We start from the raw sequence: 17,780 nt of genomic DNA, 5'->3' as shown, positions 1-17,780 counted from the left end.
GCTGTGGGAAGGATGCAGGCCCCCAAAGACAGGAGCCTTGGGAGGTGGGAATGAGCAGCTGTGGCCTTTCTTTCCTGGCTGCCTGCTTCGCCCTCGAGTCTGTCCCGTTCCCCTCACCTCTAGTCCATGTCTGTTTGGCTTCCACGTACATTGGTTTCCCCATCCTTGTTTTGGTTTGCTGCTACTTTCCCGCTATTTTGAGACATTTCCACCTTCTGTTCCTGCTACCAGCCATCTTAGCCTTGACATTCTCCAATCTAGGTTCCCCAGAGAAGAGTCTGGCTTGCCCATTTCATCTCTTTCAGCTCAGCCACTCGGGCCACCCTCAGCCAACAGACGAGTGTCTTTGGGGCAGGTGCGAGCAGTTGCACTTGTGGGTCAGATGGCGTGTATGGTACACTCCTCACCCCTGCAGGGCTGCAGAGGGCAGCGGCCCTTGGCCCGGGCTATGGATGTGGCAGGCACTCGAAACCACGTGTAACTCACTGGACGTGTGCTTCCAGGGGCTGAGAGCCCATTGCTAACCTGCCTTTGCTTTGGGTACTTCCAGGGTAGATGTGGGGTCCCAGTCACCCCCCTGGCCGGTGCTCCCTCTAATCTACACAATGGGCTTGTGAAGGCAGACGCTTCTGGGGACTCCTGTGCAGCTTGCGCTCTGTGGATGATGGGTGACGACGGACTCTGTGAACACCCCAAACCCATGGAATTTCTCGACATCTGTTTGGGAGACCACATGCAGCTCCACCCAGGAGCACACCTGAGGGAGACACGCGGCCACCCTGACCCTCTCGAACCTTGCCGGGAGCAGACCTGGGCCTCTGAGCCTCCTGATTCCACGAGGCAAGATGTTCATCCCAGGGGCTCCAGCCCAGAGCCCACGCACCCGGGGAGCGGCTCTTCCCAGGAGGGGGAAGGGCAGAAAGCAGCGTCCCCCGGGTCACCCCGGGACAGCCATCCTCTGGGGAGCCCAAGGCAGAGCCAGAGCACGTCCACCCAGGTGGTGTTCTGGGCGGGCATCCTGCAGGCCCAGATGTGCGTCCTGGACCTGCAGGAGGAGCTAGAGAAGACGGAAGGGATCAGAGCTGAGCTGAGATGCTCCCTCCCCATGGCGTCTCCCGACCTCCCTGCTTTCCCCGCCAGCCCGGTGGGACCCCGGGGCTCAGGCCTCCACCCCGGCCCACCCGTGGACGTGCACGGGGCCTCGGGGGAAGATCGCAGCGGGCCTGGAGGGGAGAACCGGAACCCGGCATGGCCGAGGGAGGGCGCACCAGACTCGTCCCCGGAGTGGGGTCCCGAGGAGGAGAGCATATTCTTCGACAACCCGCTCTTCCTGGAGAGCCCTTCCTCGGCCCCCAGTGAGTCTGAAGTGCGCTTTGCCTGGGGGTTCTCAGATCCCTGCACAGATGTGAGGACCGGGCCCCAGAGCCCGCAGACCCTGGAGCGCTCACCCCCAGGAGGCAGCGTGCCGTGGGAGCTGGGCAGGGAGCCGGATCCGGGGGACAGCGCAATGGATTCCAGCGGGCACACCACACCATTTCCTGTGCCCACCTGCACGCTGCACTCCTCCTCCTGGGCTGTGGTGGGCACCACCGAGCGGGCTCCCACAGCACCTCCCGGCCAGGAGGAGAGCGAGGTAAGCAGAGCCCTGGGAACCAACCCCAGGCTGTGCATGGGGACACGGAGGGAAGGGCCTTCCTCTGTGGTCACCAGGCCCAGAACTCTCTTCCCAGGTGCTGGGGCCTTTGGGGACCCTGGAGCAATAGAGCAGAAAGGCAGGCCCAGTGTGGCCTTCAGAACTAGAGGAAATTTTACGGTCGCCATCATGTCAACTGAACATGATGGCAGTTAATGTTAAGGCACAGATGTCTCCCATCTCGCCAGCTCCAAGGGGCTGCATGTGGACACATTGGGAGAACAGACAGCTCCTCCGGTTGCAGCGTGTTCCAGGCCAATCTCGGGCTCTCCCCCTCCCACCTCGAAGACATTCCCAACTGTAACAGGGCAGGGGTCAGCCTGCTGGGGTGACCTCTGCCCCTGGTGGGGAGATGTCTGCTTTAAGAGTCCTCTCTTTTGGGGAGAGATTTCAGCATTTTGTTACTTTTAGCTCACCATCTTTCAGTGCCTCCAGTGTCACCCAATCAGGCCCACGTGACAATGGCAGAGGTCTTGGTATCAACTAGCACACATTGTAGGGACAAGTTATGTGAGCACATTTTTCCCAGGGAGGCCTCTGCTTAAGAGATAAGGAAACTCAAGATGGAAGAGCAGGGCTGTCACTCTCTAATCTCTGTGGTCCCAGAGGACAGCGTGGAAGAGCTCATAACCAGAGCAGCTCTCTCAGCTGACCCTGAGATCAGAGGGGCTGCTGACACTGCCCAGGCCCCTCCATCCACAGGCTGGGGTCCCTGTGCAGGGCAGCTGTGCCTGGGTCCTGTGATATGCATTCTGGGGCCTGGGTGCTCTAGGGCCCCTGGAGTCTTCAGAAGGAGGCCTGGGAGCCCTGTCCTGGGAGCTGGCCATTTGCGCTCATCTGGGATGGCAGGGCCCAGCCCAGTGCCTGGGGGCTGTCCCCCTCTCTACAGCACAGCCCCTCCTTGGGCAGATGCTGCATGAGACGGGGCCATCTGAGCAGACAGAGCAGAGAAGACTAGAAGTCAGTGAGCATGGATGAGGCCCCAAGGCTGGAAGGGTGTTGGGGAGGCCCTGGGAGCAGTTTCCCTTGGGCAAACCTCTCTCCCTTTTCTTCCCTAGACCCCTCTGGGAGACAGTCTTGCCCCTGCCCCGTCTGCAGCATCCTGTGTGGACAAAGCATTGACCTGGGAAACAGAACGTGTGGCATCCGATGCCAGCCCTGCCACATATCCTGTGCAACCTTGGGCAAGTCACTTCCCCTCTCTGGGTCTCAACTTTTCCATCTGTAAAGAAGGAACATGAAGCCAGTGATTTCCAGGGCCTAGCACCAGCACCCCTGGGATGTGGGTCCCATCTGGGGTGCCACTTCTGAACTGAGGCCCAGACCAGGGTGTGAGGTTTGGGTGGGAGGACAGCAGGGAGGGGGGGGCCCTGTATACTCATGGTCCCTCTTCCCTCTCTCTCCTCCCCCGTGCCTTCACTGCCCCCTTCACCTCTCAGTGCCTCCAGGGCTCACAGATGCGTCTGTGTCTCTCTCAACAGGCTCTGCCAAGTCCCGAGGGCTGGCAGACCAAGGAGGTTCCTTCCTGGCCCCAGGGGCCTCTTTGCCCCCAGGACACAGGTGAGATCCAATATGGGGTCTGGGAAATTGGGTGGTTGGAGGCATTGGAATCTGGAGTGGGGACAGAGAGCATTCCCCAGGGGTGTCATTAAGGAGTCCCCTTGTTTTGTGTTGGAGCCAAACAGACTTGGGCTTAAATCCTGCTTCTGCCTCTGTGACTTCCTCCGTACAATGGGTTTTAAAATACTCATCTCATTGGGCTTCCCTGGTGGCGCAGTGGTTGAGAGTCCACCTGCCGATGCAGGGGACACGGGTTCGTGCCACGGTCCGGGAAGATCCCACATGCCGCAGAGCGGTTGGGCCCGTGAGCCATGGCCGCTGGGCCTGTGCGTCCAGAGCCTGTGCTCCGCAAGGGGCGAGGCCACAACAGTGAGAGGCCCACGTACTGCAGAGAAAAAAAAAAAAAAAAAAACTCATCTCATAGAGTAAATGAAGAAGTGTACAAAAGTCCCAGCCTTTTGGATGCCTGGGTCTCCGTGGTTTAGCAAACCCTGAAACCCCGGTTGCCTTGGGGCTGAAGTTCTGGGAGTCGTCTGCCCGCTGTCCCTACATGTGGCGGGTCACTGCCCGACAGGGGACAGAATGTGCAGCTCCAGGGAGGAGCCCTGGGACGGGGGAGCTGCTGGGGGTGGCAGCCCAGGCTGTTCCCTGGCTCTGCCCCTCGCCCTGTGCCAGCTTCACTCTACACTCTTCCTCAGGTGACAGGCATGCAGAGTGTGCCCAGGAGTCTGCTCCCTGCACCATGTCCCCTGGCCCCTGGGGGAGCCCAGCCTCTTCGCTGGAGCCGAGCAGCCCTGAGTCTGAGGCCAGAGGCCCCAGCCCCCGGCCCAGCCCTGTGTCCTCCCAGGAAGGCAGCCCGCAGCTCTGGAGCCACCACCCGGGCAGCGTTCTTCCCACATGGATGCTAGATACGTCAAGCCCTTCATCCCTGGAGACGGACGGCACAGAGCCTAGCTCCCTGGAGAAGGAGAAGGCAGGAGAGGCCCCCAGCCCAGGGAGGGAAGGAAGGAGTGAAGGCCCGGCCAGGACGGCCGAGGCTGGAGCCAGCCAGCCTGACGTGCCCTTGACTTCTACAGAAGGGTGAGTGTCGTTCTAACCACCCTCTGCCTCCTACTTATACAGGCATTTAAGAATATCCGGTGTGATTCTTTTCCCATATAGGACCTTAGAAACTATTGAGTATAGTTCCCTGTGCTATACAGTAGGTCCTTGTTGTTTATCTCTTTTATATATAGTAGTGTGTATCTGTTCATCCCAAACTCCTAATTTATCTCTCCCTGCCCCCGCCAACGCTTTCCCTTTTGGTAACCATAAGTTTGTTTTCTATGTCTGTGAGTCTATTTCTGTTTCGTAAATAAATTCATTTGTATCCCTTTTTTTTTTAGATTCCACATATAAGTGATGTCATATGATATTTGTCTTTCTCTTTCTGGCTTACTTCACTTAGTATGATAATCTCTAGGTCCATGCATATTGCTGTAAATGGCAATATTTCATTCTTTTTTCATGGCTGAGTAATATTCCATTGTGTGTGCGTGCGTGTGTGTGTGTGTGTGTGTGTATACACACATACATACCACATCTTTATCCATTCATTTGTTGATGGACATTTAGGTTGGTTCCATGTCCTGGCTATTGTAAATAGTGCTGCTATGAACATTGGGGTGCATGTCTCTTTTCAAATTATGGTTTTCTCTGGGTATATGCCCAGGAGTGGGATTGCTGGATCATATGGTAACTCTAGTTTTTTAAGGAACCTCCATACTGTTCTCCTTAGCGGCTGTACCAATTTACATTCCCACTACAGTGTAGGAGGGTTCCTTTTTCTCCACACCCTCTCCAGCATTTACTATATGTACACTTTTGGATGATGGTCATTCTGACTGGAGTCAGGTGACGTGAGAAAAGCACATTGGGACTTAACATACTAATATCTATTAAGCCAGGATTATATGACTGGGGGGTCTGGTAGCACAAGAAACCAAAGAGCAGACAGTCATCCATGTGGGGCAGGACTTGAATGTGTCGAGGCAGACCCAGGGAGACGTGTCCATGGCTGGACACCAGGAGAGGACCAGGGGTGTGTGCAGCGAACCTGGCCTGACCAAGGCCATGTGCCCAGAAAAATGGGGGCCATGCTAGGCAGGTCTGGGGAGAGGGAAGGTCAGAGCTTGTGATGTGGGGATTACATGCCGCTTTGAATTTGAGGATGTGTCTGGGAGGCCCAGGGCGCTGACTCGGATCTCAGGGGAAGCTGGAGCAGCAAGGAGAGGTTTGATTGGGACCAAAGGAATGGTGGATCTTGGGGTCCATAGCAGGACTAAGGAACCCTAGAACTGGGACCAGGGGTAGGAATAGTCCCACTGGAAAACCATCCTAGATGTCCACCTGCCCCAGGGATGCTGCATGAAGGCTGTCAGCCCCTAGGATGTCTACATGGGGATGGGGTTTTGTTGGCCAAATAGGGGTCATATGAAAGAGACCAGGGGAGACTAGTGACGGTTCAGGGCGTGGACCTAGTGTTGGACTAACTGGAAAGTTAACTCCACTCCCATCTCGAAGTCATTAGATGATGGTGAACCCCAGGCAGTGCCAGAAACCAAAGAAGCCTCTTCCTTCAGCAGCTGGAAAGCTACACTGTCCCTGAAGAAGTTCAGACTAATCAGAAGAGTCTCTAGGTGTCTAAAAAGAGAGGGTTCATGGGCTTCCCTGGTGGCGCAGTGGTTGAGAGTCTGCCTGCCGATACAGGGGACACGGGTTCGTGCCCCGGTCCGGGAAGATCCCACATGCCACGGAGTGGCTGGGCCCGTGAACCATGGCCGCTGAGCCTGCACGTCCGGAGCCTGTGCTCCGCAATGGGAAAGGCCACAACAGTGTGAGGCCTGCATACCGCAAAAAAAAAAAAAAAAAAAAGAGAGAGGGTTCATGATACCAAAAATTAAAGTTAATTCAACCCCAAATAAAAGTAAGTCTACCTAAAATGAGAACCATACTTTCATAGTAAATAATGAAAAAAGGTTTAATTGATGCTTTTCTTGGTAAATGGCACTAAATATTACATAAGTAAATTTATTTAATCTTATATTTAATACACTATAGATTAATTTTTCTGGCCTAATTTAGTGGCCCAATGAGATGTCTTTCGTTCATCCTTAACTTTCACAGTGAGGTCATAAGGGTCTATTGAATTTATCATTTTATTTTATTTTTTTTATTTTCGGCCGCACTGAGGTGGCACGTGGAACTTCCCCAACCAGGGATCGAACCTATGCCACCTGCAGTGGAAGTGCGGAGTCTTAACCACTGGGACCACCAGGAAAGTCCTATTTTATTTTATTTTATTTATTTTTATTTTATTTTATATCAGCTTTATTCAGATGTAATTCACATACTATACAATCCATCTGTTGAAAGTATACAATTCCATAACAATTTATATTTGCCCTGTGGGGTTTTTTTCCTCAAAGTGCCTTCCCATCTAGATCTTATTTTAGTAACAACACTCACTGACTAGGTCATTTTTGTAAAAGTATTTGAGGGCTTTGTCAGCTGATAATCTAAGTAGTTCTCTGTAGATGCGACACACGTGTCATTATTGTTTTCTCCTCTTCAGTTGTTCACTGGACTAACTCTTCCCGTTCCTCACTCGTCAGTGGCTTCCCAGGTGATCCCTGGAATCTTCCAGCATCACTTTCATGGCCTTCATAAAATCCTTTTTTGGCAAGATTTGTAATTTCACTTTTCAGTTGGCTTCCATTATGTTTGCCCTGCCTTGTTGGGTGTGGATGAGCCTCAGGAAGCAGTGAGAAGTTACCAGCAAAGATGCTGAACCAGTTGGGGGCAGAGATGTACATTTGTGTGAAGTGGAAAGGGCTGTCAAGTGCAGCTGAATTTTATAAGTGGGTAGTCTGTCAGTGAACATTTTCTTACTGTGATAAGTTTTCTTATCTGTACAACTCCCTAACTGCAGTAACCTGGATGTTGACCATTCCACTAATGAGGGTACCCCAATACCTGGTTGCAATGCTGCAGGGAAAACGCAAGAGTCAGGTAGAGATCAGGCTGGGTGACTTCTGAGATTCTGAGTGTTCTCTGAGTCTACCGTGAGGGTTGCTGGGGCCTGTGCACCCTCTGTAGGCACCATCCAAAGCCCCTGCTGGAAGGCCCCCGTCTATACAACAGGGCTGCCGATACAGGAAGGCAGGGGTTGGAAACCACGTGTGGCAATCCCAGCTGTCACCATTCCTAAAGCTAGTCTCGCTTTCCGTTCATCCTTTCACCTTCCTTGGCTCCAGATCTAGGGGTGGAGGCTGGAGGCTGGAGCTGGGGGAGTGGATGGGGGGCAAGGAGGCATGATGGGGGGGGCAGGACAGGTGAGGGACACAAGTGGCTGCTGACATCTGGGGAGGTATTCCCACCCCTCCTTGGGATGGCCTAAACACCACTGGGGTCTTCAAAGGGCTGCACCTGCCACCTGAGGTGAACTCGGCTCAGAACATCCCTGTGGTTTACCTTAGGAAGTGCTGGTACCAAGCTCGGCTCCAGCCCTTGCTAGCTTTGTGTGAATACTGCCCTCTCTGGGTCGTCCTGGTGCCCAGGTCAGGCCAGGCAGGCTGTGACCCTGACTCTTCCCTGGGGGAGGCCCTGGTCTGGCTCTTCCCTGGCCACACGAGGCCCTGGAGCTCCAGCTCCTTCCCTGAGCTCTGGGCGTGGACTCTGAGCACACCCGCCCCTACGACTGACCTCAAGGACGCTTGACCCCGAGCCCCTTTGTGTCCATCCCAAGTGGGAGTCTGAGGTCACTGATGGGCTTCCGCAGGCTTCCTGAGAGCCCCATACCCCAAGCGCAGCCCCCAGAGGAAGGCCAGAGGCCGCCAGCTGGAGGCAAGCTGGAGAATGGCGTCAGGACCGACAAGGTGACCTGGAACTTGGCCTCCCGCCTCTATCACCTGGAGGGCTTCCGGAAGTCCGAAGTGGCCGCTTACCTGCAGAAGAAGTAAGGGGCTTTGAACCTGAGCGAGGCCGAGGTCGAGTCCGGAGGGGGAGAAGCAGCCAGTGGGCTCCCTGCCCGCCTGTGTCCCTCCAGCCCCACCGCTGACCTCTCAAGCCTTCATTCTTGTCCCGTCCACTGCACCCCTCTCCCCTTTGCCCCCAGACCCTTGCCATGCCTGCCTCTTCCTCTTAGTCACACTTGTGTCACCCTCGACCCCTGCTTAGAGCCGCCGGACCCGGCGACCTGCCTCCCCCACCCCAAACCCACGTCCCTCCCACTCAGCGTCGGATGGGTGCCAGTGCCCTCTTGGGAACTAGGGTCCAGCCTGGCGGTGCCTTTCCCTTGATCTCACCCCCCACCAGCCCCTGTCAGGCCCCAGGATATGTGCAGGCCCTGGGGCCCCCAGTCCAGAACCCCAAAGCAGGCTTCATCCCCGCTTTCCCTCCACAGCAACGACTTCAGCAGGACGGTGGCTGAGAACTACCTGTCCTTCTTCCAGTTCGGAGGCCAGAGCCTGGACCGTGCGCTCCGGTAACAGCTGGGCGCCTTCTCTGGGGAGGAGGGAGGGATGGCGGGGGGCAGTGGCACCACCAGCAGGGCTGGAATCTGATTGGCCCTGAGCTCTGGGGCTGCTGGGCTCTGCCTGGACTCTGGCCCTCCTTCCAGGGGCTTCCTCCACGCCCTGGTGCTCAGTGGGGAGACCCAGGAACGGGAACGGATCCTCTACCAGTTCTCCAAGCGCTTCTATCACTGCAACCCTGGGCTCTTCTCCTCAGTAGGTAGGGAGACGCCGGCCCTTTGGGGGGACCGGGCGGAAGGATGGCAGGGAAGTGTCCCCGGTCTGCTTGGGGGTTCACTGGGTGGTGGCTGGTGGGAGTGTGTTTGGGGCGCGCTGGGGGCCCAGAAGCACTTGGGGGTCACCCTGCCCAGGGTGGGCAGAGGAAATGCAGGAGTCCCAGTTCCAACGAGCTTTCTCTCTGGGGGACAGACTGCGTGCACACCCTGACCTGTGCCATCATGCTGCTCAACTCAGACCTGCATGGACAGGTGAGAGCCTGGGGTTCCTGGAAAAGGGGAACCGAGGCCTGGGATGGGGTCAGGGAGGGCCCTGGGGACCTGGGGAAGGTTTGGAGTAGCCGGCCGGGGGTCTTTCTGTTGGGGTCGGGCACGTGTGCCAGCGACGCCCCTCTCCACATGGCCACAGAACATCGGGAAGAGCATGAGCTGCCAGGAATTCATCACCAACCTGCACGGCCTGCAGGACGGCGGGAACTTCCCCAAGGAGGTGCTCAAGGTACGGTATGGGGGCTGCTCAGGGGCCTGGAGCCTTGCTTCTTGGTCCCAAGGGGAATGTGAGCTCACGCCTGGCTTTGCCGAAACATCCTTGAGAGGACAGGCCTTCCTTACTGAAGGGAACTAAAAGTGTGGGCCCCGGGCCAGCAGTATCAGCATCACCTTGGAACTTATTAGCTTGTGTGAATTCACAGGCCCCCCGCCCTGGACCTACTGAATCAGAATCTCAGGGTGGCCCCTACAATGTTCTGTCATGCTTCTGGGTGATCCTTAGGCCTATGAAGTCTGAGAAGCACTGGTTTTTGGTTCTCAGGGCAGAGCTTCAAGTGGTAAAAGTCTAGAGCTAGGATTTGGGGGCCAGAGGTTCCAGGGTTTGGATTCTAGTCTTGGGCAGCTCACTCCTTGGCCGAGGCAAGTTCCTCCACGACGAGTGACCATGTGACAGGGTTGTTATCACAACGTGCTTAGGCCAGGGCCTGGCCTACAGTCTGCTTTCCTAAGCAGTTAGAGCATTTATTCTCTTGTCTAGTCAGTGAGCATTAATTGAACACTTACTAGGTGCCCGGTGCCCCACTAGGCGTGGCCAGGGCTACAAAAGCCAGCCAGCCACATTGATCTGAGTACTCTCGGTCATGTCATTTCAAAGTCACAGCACCTCGTTTATTCATTCACTTGCCATACACTGACTGCCCCTGTAGTCAGCTGTTCCTGTTGCGTCAGATTCCTCTGGGCAGGATGGTATGTGGGTGATGCGTTTCCCCTTCAAGGGAACTAGTTCAGGCCTCGCTAAGCTCAAGTAAGGACGAGGATTGCTTCGATCATCCTTGTGTCTCTAGCTCCCAGCACAGTGCTCAGCACATGGCAGATGCCCCATACATTGCTGCATGTGTGCATGGATGCGCGGATGCATGGGCTGCTTCCTGCTCGGGGCAGGAGGGCAGCTCCATCGGGGTGGAGGCGGCAGGCTGCAGCATGCCCGTGGTACCTCTGCCAGACAGAATGCGTGCCCCGCGGCCCGAGGCTCCCCGGCCCACCTGTGTGTTTCTGTTCCAGGCCCTCTACTGGTCTATCCGAAGTGAGAAGCTCGAGTGGGCTGTGTAAGTGAGACCCATCTTGCCTCCCCTCCCTCTCCCCTGCCCTCCCTCCACCCACCCACCTGAGGTGGAGAACTTGGGCCCCTGGACAGTGCTCCCCTCTGCGTGGGTGGAGCCGGAGGCGGGGCAGCGGGCCAGGGAGCACCTGAGGAGCCAGAGGTGGCCAGGGTATGGGGATGGTAGAGAGTGATGCGTTGCCTTTGGAGGAGGACTTCTCGGGGGTGGGGGTCCTGAGGTGTGGCTGCCCAGCAGGAGAGAGAGGATGGGGGTCCTGAGGTGGTGGTGGGCACCTCCTGATGGCCTCTGGCCGGTCAGCACCCCCAGCCTGATTCTCTCATGTCCAGGGATGAAGACGACGCAGCCAGGCCCGAGAAGGCCCAGCCGTCCTCCCTGGCTGGCAAGATGAGCAACCCCTTCCTCCAGCTGGCCCAGGACCCCACGGTGCCCACCTACAAGCAGGGCATCCTGGCTCGGAAGATGCATCAGGATGCGGATGGCAAGAAGAGTGAGTGTCTGCCTGCTGCTACGCGGGGGCATCTGTCTGCCCGTGAACGGGTGCGTGTGCAAGTGCCGTCCGTGCTCAGGGACACCGTGCAGGACGGCACGGGCGGAGGACAGGCAGCCCATGTTCCTTCCTCGGTGCTGACCGTGAAGCGGGGTCTGTGTAATGTACTGGGGGTGGGGGAGGGGTGCAGAGACAAGACAGCCCTAGGGACCCCCCACCCCCGAACCCCTGTGCTAGGGTGGGAATTAGACAAGCACACCAGTGTCTGGGATAAAAGGAAGGGCTGCGTGGTGTAGGGAGGCCTCCATCGAGTATGGCGTGTGGAGGAGGGCAAGGTTTCTGGTTTTGTTTTGGGGTGGAACGTGGGGGACAGGATAGTTAAGGCTTCCGGGACGCAGTGGTCTCTGAGCTGAACCTTGGAGGAAAAGAGGGTCTGATTATTTGTAGTTGGGCAGAGGGATCCCCACCGAGAAAAGAGCACGGGGCGTGTGAAAGAGGATGGCGTGAGGCGCATTGGGCCTCATCCTGCAGACTGTTGAAGGCTCTGGAGCCGGGCAGCCACGTGACCAGAGCAGGAATGGGATCCCAGAAAGGCTGGGGTACGGTGACCAGCCAGGGAACTGGCATTTGGCTGTGAGAAGCCACATGAGCAAGGGCAGGAGGTGACCGTGGGGAAGCAGGCCTTCTGCTCTAGCATCTGAGCCCCTGCGCCTCTCTGGATGGGACCAGAAAGATGTCTGAGAAGAGCTGTGCTTGTGTGTGTGTGTGGTGGGGGGGCGCGTGTTTGGAGTCAGGATGGTCTGTATGGGCATCGGCTTTTGTGGTTGTCTGTAAATAGTTCTGTTTTGGTGGCTAAGAGTGATTGCCCATGTGAGAGACACGGTACTGCCTGTTTGTGTGATCGGTTGTGTTTTGTTGTGTTGGTGTGCTCGGGCATGTTTCTCTACACCCTGGGGAGGAACTGGAGTTGGTGGAGGGGAAGGGGGGGACAGTGTGTGTCTGAGGGTCCGGAGTGGGGGCCACCACCCACCTTTGTGTTCTGCTTCTGGGGCAGCGCCGTGGGGCAAGCGCGGCTGGAAGATGCTCCACACCGTCCTGCGAGGGATGGTCCTCTATTTCCTGAAGGTAGGAAGGGAGTCGGCCCCCGCAGTGGGCAGCGCGGGAGGATGAGCCGCTGATGCACGCCTCTTTTCTGAGCCCGTGTGCCCTGTGGCAGGGAGAGGACCACGGCCTCGACGGGGAGAGCTTGCTGGGGCAGACGGTGGACGAACCCGTAGGGGTGCACCACTCGCTGGCCACTCCCGCCACCCACTACACCAAGAAGCCGCACGTCTTCCAGCTGCGCACGGCCGACTGGCGCCTCTATCTCTTCCAGGCACCGTGAGTTTCCCGGGGTGGGGGGGAACAGGCAAGCGGCAGGGCCCCAGCTTTCCTCCCTGACCCCCTCTCACCCTCTGACGGCTACCGGCCCCGCCCTGGGGGGGGGAGGTGCCGTCCTGACCAGGCCACCTGAGATGGGCTGCTGGCCGGGGTCCGGCTACAGCTGGAAGCCGGGGCTTCCTGCTTCCGTCCCCTGCCCTTGGCCCACTTCGCCTCTGCACCACCTCTTCCCCGAAAGTCCGACTGAGCCTTTCAGTTCCAAACAGAGGGTTCCAGGAAGTCACAAACACTCGATCATTTTTTGGCATTTGATAAAAACTCTATTGCCTTCCTACATTTGCCTCTTTGTCCGCTGAGAAAAACCACAAGCGGGGGTCAACCACCTCGGCCGGTAGTGGACTTCTGGCTTTTGTCGGCCCTGAGTCCTGAGCTGCCGGGCTGCTGTGCAGACCACGGGAGGCTGGGGGCGGGGATAGGTGATAGCACCGGGCTCTGTGGTCCTGGGGACAGACGGCCACCTCTCCCTGCAGCACTGCCCAGGAGATGACTTCCTGGATGGCGCGCATCAACCTGGCCGCGGCCACGCACTCGGCGCCACCCTTTCCCGCCGCGGTGGGCTCCCAGCGCAAATTCGTCCGGCCCATCCTGCCCGTGGGCCCCGCCCAGAGCTCCCTGGTACGGCGCGGGGGAGGGGCGGGATGCCGCGCGGGAGGGGGGTGCACCCCGGAGGACTAAGAGGGAGATGAGAGGCTGTGCAGCTGGCCTAGGAAAAGTGGGGGGGGGGGAGGGATGGGCTGAACACCTGGGCCCAGGAACGGAGGCGGGGGGCGGGGGTGTGGGGGGATTCTTGGGCTGCCCACCTGGGCCCGGAACGGAGGGGGAGGGCTTGGAGCAGCTTCCCCCACTGTCTCCCGCCCCCAGGAGGAGCAGCATCGATCCCACGAGAGGTGCCTGGATGCTGCCTCCGACGACCTGCTGGATCTGCAGAGAAACTTACCGGAGCGGCGGGGCCGCAGCCGAGAGCTGGAGGACTACCGCTTGCGGAAGGAGTACCTGGAGTACGAGGTGAGGTGCCCGCGCCTCACCTTCCGCCTGGACTCTCTGCCGCCCTCTCGTGGCCGTGGCCGTCCCTGCAGCCTTGGCTCCTGGCAGGGGGAGGTGCTCCTGCGAGAACACGGGGTGCTGTGTGCGCTGTCTGCACACGAATGTGTGCACACGCGTGCGCAAATTGTGTGTGTCCGTGTGCACTCGGGCCGCTTCCCCTCTTGTCCTGGGGGCACATAGCAGCTGCTTGTCTGGAAACACTGTTAGGGAATGTTACCTTCATACATGTTTTTTCTCCCAAGAGTATATGTGGCTTTTCCTACATTGAAGGGAAATCTATATTTTAACAATTATTTCTCCTAATACCTACCTAATAATAATAATAGGCAGTATTTCTGAAGCTTGCATTGCATGGATTATCTTATTATCTAACCACTCTGGGGGTAGGGGCAGTATCCTCATTTTACAGATGAGGAAACTGAGGCACAGAAAGATTAAGCGACTCGTCCAAACCTGATACATTTTCAAGAGACTCCAGTTACATCTGTGCCTCGTGTATGGTCGTAACTAAGGAATGACCTTTATTAGCTCTCTGATCGATGCTGAAATATTTTTTCCCACCCTGCACCCACCCTGCACCCAAATTCAGGAGGAGGGTAGGCGAGGGGCAGTGTGGGAACAGAAGGGGTCAGAGGCCACCCAGGGGCAGAGAGGGGAGAAGGGAGCGTCAGTGTCACCTCCTGGCTGTGCCCACCGGCCCTCACACTGCCCTCTCCCTTTCTTTCTGGCTTATCCCTTTGGCGCGCTGGCTGCATCCATGGCTGTGAGCACGCCACTTCCCAGAGGCCCCGGCAATCGGACCCAGCTCTGCATGCAGCCTTCCAGCCTCTCCCTACCACTTTCTGACCAGCTGGGACCTTTAGCAAGGCCCACCCCTCCCTAGGCCTCACTTTCCTCTTTACAAAGCAGAGCAGTGACTCCCACCCAGCCTCCCAGGGCTGGGATGAGGACCCAGCGGGCTGGAGGGTGGGAAAGCACTAGGTAAACTGGGAACTGTATCCGAAGGATGCTAGTTACAGAGGCCCAAGGAGTGTTAAACAGATGAGGGTAGTTAGCGTCATACTCTCCAGATGCCAACTGTTGAAACACCACACAGACCCAATTAGGGTTGAGTACAGATGTGCGCTGTTTGTGTGCAGTGCTGCACAGATCTCAGGCCTAGTGGGTTACGGATCTTTTAGTGTCTCAGCGATGTAACGTGCTCCAGAGATGTCAGTTACAGCACTACACGGTGTTGGCTGTTAGACCAGGGCTGGACTTAAACAGGTGTAACTATAAAACACCCAGGGAACGGCAGGGTCTGCAGATACGGTTGCTCGAGCAGATGCTAGCCTTTGGCCCGGCGCTCTTTCTGCAGGAGTCTTTATCGCCATAGCATCATTCACATGTGAGCTGTCTCTCCCTCACGATCCCAGCCCCCTCCTGACCTGGAGCCCGGGTGGTGCTAAGGCGGCGGGGCCCGTGTGTTGCAGAAAACCCGTTACGAGACCTACCTGCAGCTGCTGGTGGCCCGTCTGCACTGCCCGTCGGATGACCTGGACCTGTGGGAGGAACAGCTGGGGAAGGAGGCTGCAGACCTGCAGGAGTCCAAGCCCAGCCTGAAGAAGTCCCACTCCAGCCCGTCCCTGCACCTGGATGAGGCCCCCACCACGGCCAAGGTCAAGCGCAACGTCTCAGAGCGCAGAACCTACCGGAAGATCATCCCCAAGCGGAACCGCAATCAGCTGTGAAGCGGGTGCCCCCTCCCCGACTCTGCCCCCATGGCCTGGGGTGGACATGGGATGAAGCCCTGAGGAAGAGCCTTGTCTCAGCGGGTGCCTGATGGTGATGAGGCCCCGCCCCTCCCCCGCTGAAGGATAGCCTTGCTTCCCTGTGGTCCTCCTTCCCTCCCTCTCCCTCCCCCGTACACAGGAGTCTTCCCAATACTGCTGCCCCCGCCCCTGGCTGCTCCTGAGGGCGATGGGAGGTCAGGAGCTTGGCTCCGCTCCCAGCTCATCCCATGTCACCCTCCATCCCTTCAGAAGCCACAGCGGACACCTTTCCCAGGCCTGCGGGCAGCTCAGTGCTTATTTGAGAGTCAGAGTACTCGGGGACCCCCGGCCTCCGGGACAGAGGCTGGGGCAGCAAAGCCCTCTGGACAGACAAGCTAGGGGAGCCGCAGCCCTGAGGGTGGTCTTGCTCTGGGAATCAGGTGGCCTGCTGGGAGAGGTCCTGGGAGACCCCAACCAGGCCCCGCCCACTGGGGGGACAGCCTTCTGGGTAGGGGCAGGGATGCGGCGTGTTCAGGGGCTCAGTGAGGCTGACCCTGGGGCCCCTGCCTTTGTCTCGTCTCCCACACATCACCCACTCGCAGTGGGCAAACGAGAGAGGCCCTGCCTTCCACTGCCGATTGCTGATCATCAGAGCAGAGCCAATGGCAGTCAGTGAGGGCCGGAGGGGTGGCGGCCTCCAGAGCTCAGTGGAGAGCCCTGGAACGAGGGGCCTTTGCCTCCCCAGAGCAGGGAAGGAGTTCTCTCCGGGTTCAGACCCTAGGGAGGCTGAGGGTAAGAGGTGACACATCCGCATCCGCTGGGGGCTCTGGAGAGTTGGGGTGGGGGGCGGGTGGAGGCCTGGCTCCCTTCCCTGAAAGCTCCATGCCCGAGGGGCTCTAGGACGCTCCCGGACCCCTCCCCTGGCCCAGCCTGCTCCCAGGGGCCTTTGCCACCCTGCCTGGGAAGTCCCCTTGTGCTCCATCGGGCCGGCTCCCAGCTGGGCTGTTCTCTGGGGGAGGTTCCGGGCACTCAAGGACCTGAGGCTCTGCCTGTGGGAAGGAGGCTGGGCTGCAGGGGCAGCCACCATTGTCTCTGTTCAGCCAAGTGTGCGAGCAGGCGGCCCGCCAAGAGGGGCCTCTCCACTGCCCGCCTGCTGGCTGACGCACGGCCCCTCCGGCCTTCCTGCCGGCCCTGTCCTCCGCTTCATGCTTGTGACCAGCCTGGAACTCCACCAGGTGGGGCTGGCACTTGGGGGCCACGACGGGTGTCTGGCCAGGGCCCAGGGCCGGGCCACACACCCAAAATGTGCACAATAAATGCCAACAAAGATGGAGGTGTGTATGAGTGTAGGGGGAGGGGAGGGTCAGCCAGTTCCGGGCAGCTGGGGCCACCTGCAGGGTGGCAGGCCGCATCCCCCTTGCCATGTGTGCGTGCATGTCTCTGTGCGTGTGCATGTCTGTGGGCGTATATGTAGCACACTGAGCATGTGCAGGAGTCACGTATGTGGGGTGTCACAGCTGGAGGGGACCTCAGAATCATTTAGTTATCCACTCATGAGTTCATCCTTTCATTTCACAAGTAATATTAACTACCTTTTATGGGCCAGTACTATGGGATTCAAACATGGATTAAGTGCATCCCTGGCCTCCAGGAGATGACCATCCTGCTCTCTGGTTTCCAGTTGGCAGTGTAGAGACACGCTGGAGACATTCCCATCCTACACCCAGGGATTCAGATACAGTAGATCTGGGTCAGGGGCACCAATAGGTATTTTTAAGACTCCCTGGGCAACTCTGATGTGCAGTGGCAGTTAACAGCCACGGCACAGTCCGGTCGTCTCATTTGATTGAGGTGGGAGCCTAGCGCCAGGTGGACGTGACTTGGCCCGGGAGTGATGCTCACAGGCTGAATGGCCGTGAGTGGGTTATTTGACCTCACTGACCTGTATGCTTAGTTCTAAAACCCGAATAAAAGGCAGAGGTTTGTTTGCAGGTGTGCATGTGTGTCACATTTCCATGCTTCTTTGCTCTTGTAAAACTGGCATCTCCCTTTCCCCCCGGGCATGTGAGGCCTTCAGAGCCAGGTGACCGTGGCCGCCGGGTCCCCCTCTGGGCAGTGCTGCCCTGGCCCCGGTTGGCCTGGAGGCCTGGGGAGGTGGAGATGGGTTGTTGGGCTGTGGTTATGACATGTGACCACCAGGGGGCGGGCTTGCATCTTCCAAGCCTGGGCGGCCCAGTTGTCCAGCCACGGCTGTGCTCCTGGAAGAACAGGAAGTTAGGGCGCCCCCCAGGCCTTCCCCCCTGCCCTGCCCCCTCACCAGAACCAGGCCCTTCCACTTCCCCAAACCCACAATGGCCCAGCCAGGCCTCCCACCATCTGGGGACGTCTGATCCAAGCAAAGGGTTGG

The 17,780-nt window shown here is 58.0% G+C and overlaps 1 protein-coding gene across 2 annotated transcripts in view; it reads left to right on the top strand.

The window, feature by feature from the left end:
* PSD4 (pleckstrin and Sec7 domain containing 4) overlaps positions 1 to 17,352 on the top strand; it is a 35,646-nt gene extending 18,294 nt beyond the window's left edge. For both annotated transcript variants that reach the window (XM_081255053.1, XM_081255052.1), the window contains exons 2-17: positions 551 to 1,633; positions 2,752 to 2,877; positions 3,175 to 3,253; positions 3,952 to 4,333; positions 8,073 to 8,249; positions 8,697 to 8,777; positions 8,913 to 9,025; positions 9,235 to 9,293; positions 9,451 to 9,540; positions 10,593 to 10,636; positions 10,978 to 11,138; positions 12,193 to 12,263; positions 12,355 to 12,518; positions 13,049 to 13,193; positions 13,440 to 13,583; positions 15,095 to 17,352. In XM_081255053.1, the coding sequence (XP_081111179.1) occupies positions 662 to 1,633; positions 2,752 to 2,877; positions 3,175 to 3,253; positions 3,952 to 4,333; positions 8,073 to 8,249; positions 8,697 to 8,777; positions 8,913 to 9,025; positions 9,235 to 9,293; positions 9,451 to 9,540; positions 10,593 to 10,636; positions 10,978 to 11,138; positions 12,193 to 12,263; positions 12,355 to 12,518; positions 13,049 to 13,193; positions 13,440 to 13,583; positions 15,095 to 15,352 (3,066 nt within the window). In that variant the 5' untranslated portion in view covers positions 551 to 661 and the 3' untranslated portion in view covers positions 15,353 to 17,352. The remainder of the gene's footprint in view (positions 1 to 550; positions 1,634 to 2,751; positions 2,878 to 3,174; positions 3,254 to 3,951; positions 4,334 to 8,072; positions 8,250 to 8,696; positions 8,778 to 8,912; positions 9,026 to 9,234; positions 9,294 to 9,450; positions 9,541 to 10,592; positions 10,637 to 10,977; positions 11,139 to 12,192; positions 12,264 to 12,354; positions 12,519 to 13,048; positions 13,194 to 13,439; positions 13,584 to 15,094) is intronic.
* The last annotated feature ends 428 nt before the right edge of the window (positions 17,353 to 17,780 follow it).

Source organism: Mesoplodon bidens, assembly GCF_964165515.1.
Source record: "Mesoplodon bidens genome assembly, chromosome: 14".
NCBI lineage: Eukaryota > Metazoa > Chordata > Mammalia > Artiodactyla > Ziphiidae > Mesoplodon > Mesoplodon bidens.
This window is presented reverse-complemented; position numbering and strand designations above follow the sequence as displayed.